Consider the following 6,305-nt stretch of genomic DNA (forward strand, 5'->3'; position numbering starts at 1 on the left):
TCCATGACTCCATCCCACAAGAGTTTAGACTTAAGGTTTGATATTATAGTGTCTCATAAATATGGAATATTTTTCCAGTAGGAGAGGGTGTTCATGTCAATAACGAGATATCTGTGGTGACTTTGGCAACAGCAAGACCTATTGAATCAACCATTATTTGGACTTAGTTTCTTGAAGGTGCTCATATCGGTAGGATGTATGTGCGTGTGTTCATAGGGTTGAGTGTATGTGCGTATTTGTGAGCGGCTGCGTCTGTATTGTGTTTCGCAAAAAAAATCTAACATTAGAGTTAATATTTTACCATTTTAAGGTGACTACTTCATTTTAACAGATCTTCATACATATTAATTATATCTCATTTTGTGATTCTTTTGCGAGCTTTTACCGTTATATAGATTCGGGCATATTGGTGGGTCTATGCTGTAAAGGTACATGTGGTGTGCCAGTAGCCGGTTTCTGCTCTCTTTGTTTTGGTTTGGGGAAATATGTGTTACAACTAATTAACCACGTGGTTAATTGGGGAAATCCTCATGTTTTCCTCACTGGGATGTTTCTTTACTGACAACTGCTTGCAGCTGTTAGCGTTGCCAAGCGCGTGTCCCCTCTAACCAGTGCATCTCTGGAAGTGCCTCTCCCACGCTGTATATAAACAGTGCAATCACCAATAAAGAACACAAACTTGAGCATTTGCTTGTCTCTCGCTCCTCTCTCTCTCAATTTTGCATTATATTGTAAAATCATCTATTTATGCAGTCGATAAATGTAGTGACTACATTCCATGTGGATCACTAGATTCAAACATGTATGGTTCTCTCGATCTGAATCAAAACACAAATGCAACATACGTCGTCTAAGAATCAAAAAGGCACTTTTGTATAAGGAACTCACTATTGTCGGTTGTACCAAAATGTGTCGACAACAATAAGCAACACATAAGGATTACTCTTACAATGATGATTGCACATGTGTGTTTGTCATGCACAAGGATTACTCCTATAATGATGAAGCCCCGTGACCATCTAAGGGCGTGTTCGGCAACTCTCCAGCTCTCAGCTTCCCGGAAATCCGCGGCGGAGCAGCACCGAACATCCAAACTCTGCGGAGCTAGATCCGAGAAGCCAGCCAAAATTTGTGTACAAACCGCGGAGCACCACATTCGCCGATTCCCGGATCAGCAAAAGACGGAGCAGCGACAAATTACGGAGTTGTGCCACCGCAAAGTCAAAAAAACGATTCGCTGGAGGGTGTATTCGCTGTCATCTCCTCTATTCCACGTCTCCCCAATCGACCGCACGACCCCAACCTTTCCTGTGAGTATGACATAGCCGCCACACCATTTGCCACCTCACCGCCGCCGAAATCTCTCCTCCGGCCACCAGGCAGAGTCGCCACTACGCCCCACTCCTCCGGCTTCTCTCCGCACCACTCCTCCCTCGAGTAGAAGCATCCAGCCCCGACCTGGGGCGAGTTCCTCCACCGCGGCCTCAACTCTACTCTGCGCCGCCGTCCTCCTACGAGTAGTTGCGAGACGGTATTGTCGACCTCCTCCATTCACTCCTCGGCCACGACTCCGAGCAACGCCTCCATCCACTCCCGTCCGCGACCCCAAAGCTGCCTCCATCTTATTCCCATCCGCAGCTCCAGCTCGATCCCGGCCTAATTCACGAGCACGCCCCGAACTCGCCGGCATAGGCACGAAAGACTGCCCTCGTGCGCATTCCCTCCTCTCTTGGCTATGGAGGGTACGGTGGTGAGGGCAGTCAACGGGGGATTTGGGTTGTGGGGATTGGGGATTGGGGAATCGAAACTATGTGCTCTGGAGAAGACGACCAGTAAACAAAAAAAATTCTAAACGTGCCAAAAGCAGGCTGGCCCAGTAGAATCAGGCTTCCGGCCCAGCCAAAGCGTGGAGTGGTGCCGAACGTTTTGTGCTCCATGCCAGACGCCAGAGTCGCTAGCTGAAGCGGGATCCAGGGAGTTGAGCGAATCTGGAGGGTTACCGAACACGGCCTAAAAGACGGAATTTGGGATGAAGGATTTCGATAAATCTAAATATTGCTTGAGACTACAAATCAAGCTCATTTACTCAAGTACTACTGTACAACAAGCGGCCTAGATCTAGAAAATATTGGAGAAACTTAATACGAACAAGTCATATCCATCATCCAAGGTTGCCCAGTCTATAGAAGTAGAAAAGGATACACTCAAACAACGGGAAGACGTAGAGGAGACATTAGGATCTAAAGTTTCATATCTCAGTGATGAGGTATTGACTCGTCAATGCCTACAGATTGTAGACTTAGGGTTTCTTAGAAAGTGGAGGGCAAGTAGATCTCGAAGGTTGCCAGACGAACAAAGGCATCCAACTCAAAAAAATACGGTGGCTAGTGTTTGCAATGATTCGATCCTTATTTCAACCTCAACTTCCCCTTTATATAGGAGGTGAAGCCGAGGGTTTTCCGTGTCGTACAAGTACAGATTATCGGGCCGCGCTGGGACTTTCCCTATATTGATACAAGTTTCCTATAATAACTCTACTTTCCTAATCCGAATATATTCAATCTTCTGGGCCTCCAAATCTTCGAGTCCATGGACCTTCTACGTCAATTATGGACCAGGGGTATCCATGCGACATGCCACTTATGCATAACTATGTCACTCAGTGCCATTGGACCTATCAATGCAATTGATCGGGAATCACCAATATCTTTCGATATCTCCAGTGCACCATATTCTGACCTATTAGTATAGTTTACTAGAAATCTAAACTCTAGTATCGATCATCAGGGTACACCGAAAATGGCTACTTTCCTGATCCCCATAATGTGTGCCTATACAATAGAATTATCATTCCATTGATGAAATACAAGGGTCCATATTAACTTGTGTGGCGTCTGAATGATAAACCACATACATAAATCATGTGGTATTGTTTCTCTTGAATCATCAACCACTATCTACCAAGATAGTGTTGTTTGTATTGCACATATGCAAGGAATAAATATCTTGCAAGCCAAATCATCTGATAACCTTGCATGCTTGTTTATGAAGTCTCTATCGACTTTAGCATTTTAGAAATATGTTGTTGGGATTGGTATGCAACGGCTTCGGGATTTGCAAGAATCAGCACGGAAGGAGCTCCCAAGGGGGCAATGTTGTTAGCTGACACCAGTGAATATTAGCAAAACCTTCACTAGTTAGTGTTAAGTACTATTAAGTTATAGAGCATGACACCACTGGAAAAGAGTGGAATTATAGAGTACCCCAGTGCCAAATTTCCAAGCTTCGTCCCTAAGAATCGGAGGGTATGATTTGAATTACTCGTATTTAAAGCATCATAGCACACTATGTTTCCCTTTATGACTGCACTATCCAGGTTCTGGTCAAGATTTTAATGAGGTAATATTAACATAGAATTATATACCACGCTTTTTGTTTCCTCCCCCCATTCTTATAGGATAGTATAAGGCACATATATATTATCTCTAAAATCTATAGATTCACTTCATATTGAGTTGACAGAGATAATAACCATTATATGTTGTATTATTTTCTCCTTATTTTCTCACCAGATCTGAAATAGTTTAAATAACATATGCTGCACTACTACTCACTCTCTGTCCACGGGGAGACTTTATCAAGATGATGAACACTCACATAGTCATGTGATCATTAAGAGAGTGTTACAACTAAATAACCACATGGTTAATTAGGGGGGAAATCCCCACGTTTCCCTCACTTGCCTTGTTGGCAACCACGCGCCTGAGTTAGCGCTCCTAATCCCCCCTCGACACCTCTCCGTAAGACTAGTCACAATGAGAGTATCATAAGTAGTATCATGCATGCATTGTTGGCAAAAATTTGATGCGGTTCACCAATTAATGAGGTGAGAGATGGGAGTGGTATCATAATATGATACCGTATCATAGCACATAAAACTAGAAAACTTAATGGCAAACACATCATGTACACAAATTTGCATTGAAATTCTAGAAAACATTAAACATGATGATATTATGATACTATGCATTATTGGGGTAGTATCGTAAGCTAGTATCATGTACATGATACTAGTATATGATACTTCCCATTGTGAGTAGTCTAAAAATGCCTCTCCGTATAGAAACAATGCCATCATCAATAAATAATACATATTTGAATGATTTGTTTGTATCTCACTTGTTGTCTCTGGATCACCTCTCCCGGTTGTATATAAACAGTGCAATCATCACTTGAAATAGTCAACAATAAGCATGAGAGGAGCTAGCCTGGCATGCAGAAAAACTATTTACCTAGCAAAGCCACATGTCCCCAGCAGATGAACCCACTAATGGATAATAATAAACATGAGAGGAGCTAGTCTGGCATGTGAAAAACCCACTTACCTAGCAAAGCCACGTGTCCACCAATCGGTAACAATAAGCATGAGATGACCAAGTTTGGCATGCGGAAAAACCACTTACCTAGCAAAACCAAGTGTCTCCAGTAGATAAACCCACCAATCAGTAAATAGTCACTAAATAAGGTAATACAATAGAAACTTGTTAAACGCGATAGTGTTGATAAAAATATGTGGTTAAAAACTGCAATTCAATCTTGAGCTGATGTGGAATTGTGGATCCATTCCGAAATTATAATTAGCTTCAGAAATGAATGTGAAATTCGACTGAAACAGCACAATCCCTCCGGGGGTTAAATTTCAACGATATAATCACATGAGAAACCTTGAGCCATGCACATATATAAGGAAATGGCTAAGTCCAGAAAGCCCACGAGGGCGCGGCTAGCACACCCAGCTCACGCAAACATGTTTTTGGGGGAATCTACTGACTTAAATATCGGCTGCCCAGACAGTCTGTATGGTACCATCCATCAACATGATTTCTGTAAGCTAAAAGTTGAGCAATCTCCGGGTCCTGATTCTTAAACACTAATAATTCTAGGGGTACTAATAATTAAGACACAGCTTTGTCTTCCGTATTTCCACGGGATTGAACTTATCCATACAATTATGCAAATTCCTGCATACTTTACATGCAGTAGAGCCAGGTAATTCTCGTTATTCTTACACAACCTATATACCAGTGCAAGATCAAACCTGTAAGAATATCACTTTGCCAATTGCATCAAGAGTGCTACGGTACAGAACTTCAGTAACAGCAGGATCGACAGCAGCCGTGTGTGAAGATCAGTTTTTGTGCTAGTACAATTTAGGAAGAGTACATCACAAGTCCTGCACGGCGAGACAAGGGGGCAAATGGCGTGACAAGCTAGCCTCTGCATCACCAAATCGGTCCTCGTTCAGGCCACCGCGGCCGCCGGAGCCGGAGCCGGCGGCCGTGCGGCGCCGATGACGAGCGAGGTGTCGGCGGAGATGGGGATGACCCCGCCGCGCGCGAGGATGGAGCGGTACATCTCGACGAGCACCTTGTCCTCGTACTCCTTGGGCGGGCGCGGGCGCGCGAAGGGGTCGGCGCCGGCCACGCAGTAGGGCGCGGAGCCGTAGCCGACGGCGGCGGAGGAGGCCAGCCGGAGCATGGCGTTCACGTACGCGTCGCGGAGCCGCACCAGCCACCGCCGCGGCGACAGCGCGCGCAGGATCCGCCGCCCGAGCCCGCGCCGCCGCACGCGCCACCCGCGGCGCCGGCTCGCAGCGGTCGTCGTCGCTCCCGCTGCAGCCCCGGTGCCTCCAGCGCCGAGCTCGGCCGTGGCGAGGGGCGGGCGGCGCTGCGCGTCGGCGGCGTCGAGGCGGTCGTAGCCGCGGAGCTTCCGGTAGGCCTTGATGCCGCCCTTGCGGGCGCCGGTGGCCGAAGCGCCTGCCATGGCTCCTGGAGCTTGCTCCGACCTCGCGTTGGTGTGGGGGAATGGTGGTGGGTGGTGGTTTGTAATGGCAGTATGTTGTTCTACACTTGTAGCATGAGTGCTAGCTAGCTGCCCTGCACGCCTGCACTTATATCCGTGTCACATGGCAAGCTCATATCTTTTCATGAAGAAAAACAAATTAGCTCACTGGGCGTTTAGCCGCCCTGCAGCTCGTATTATCTTTACTGTGCTGATGACTAGCTCGGTCGCTCTCACGATTTAATTAGCCGCTATGTTTTGTTGACCCGTCCATGCGTGCATGGTTGCCGTTTGAGCTAGTTTTCAGCTTGACAAGCTAGATTAGGCATTTCTGCTGTAGCGCATGCTTTAACTCCACAACTGAATAACTGTTTTAGGGCATCTACACTCAGGTTGGATTTTTTCTTAGTTGGCGAGAGAGAATAAAGGAAGGTAATGTTGTCTTCAGATGCCCTCTTCAAAAA

The 6,305-nt window shown here is 46.0% G+C and overlaps 1 protein-coding gene across 1 annotated transcript; it reads right to left on the reverse strand.

Moving 5' to 3' along the window:
* Positions 1-5,079: 5,079 nt before the first annotated feature.
* LOC124705465 lies at positions 5,080-5,969 on the reverse strand. Its single transcript, XM_047237181.1, has one exon. The coding sequence runs from the start codon at positions 5,821-5,823 to the stop codon at positions 5,302-5,304; it is 522 nt and encodes a 173-aa protein (XP_047093137.1). The 5' UTR covers positions 5,824-5,969; the 3' UTR covers positions 5,080-5,301.
* Positions 5,970-6,305: the final 336 nt, after the last annotated feature.

This window comes from Lolium rigidum, chromosome 4, assembly GCF_022539505.1.
Source record: "Lolium rigidum isolate FL_2022 chromosome 4, APGP_CSIRO_Lrig_0.1, whole genome shotgun sequence".
NCBI classification, from domain to species: domain Eukaryota; kingdom Viridiplantae; phylum Streptophyta; class Magnoliopsida; order Poales; family Poaceae; genus Lolium; species Lolium rigidum.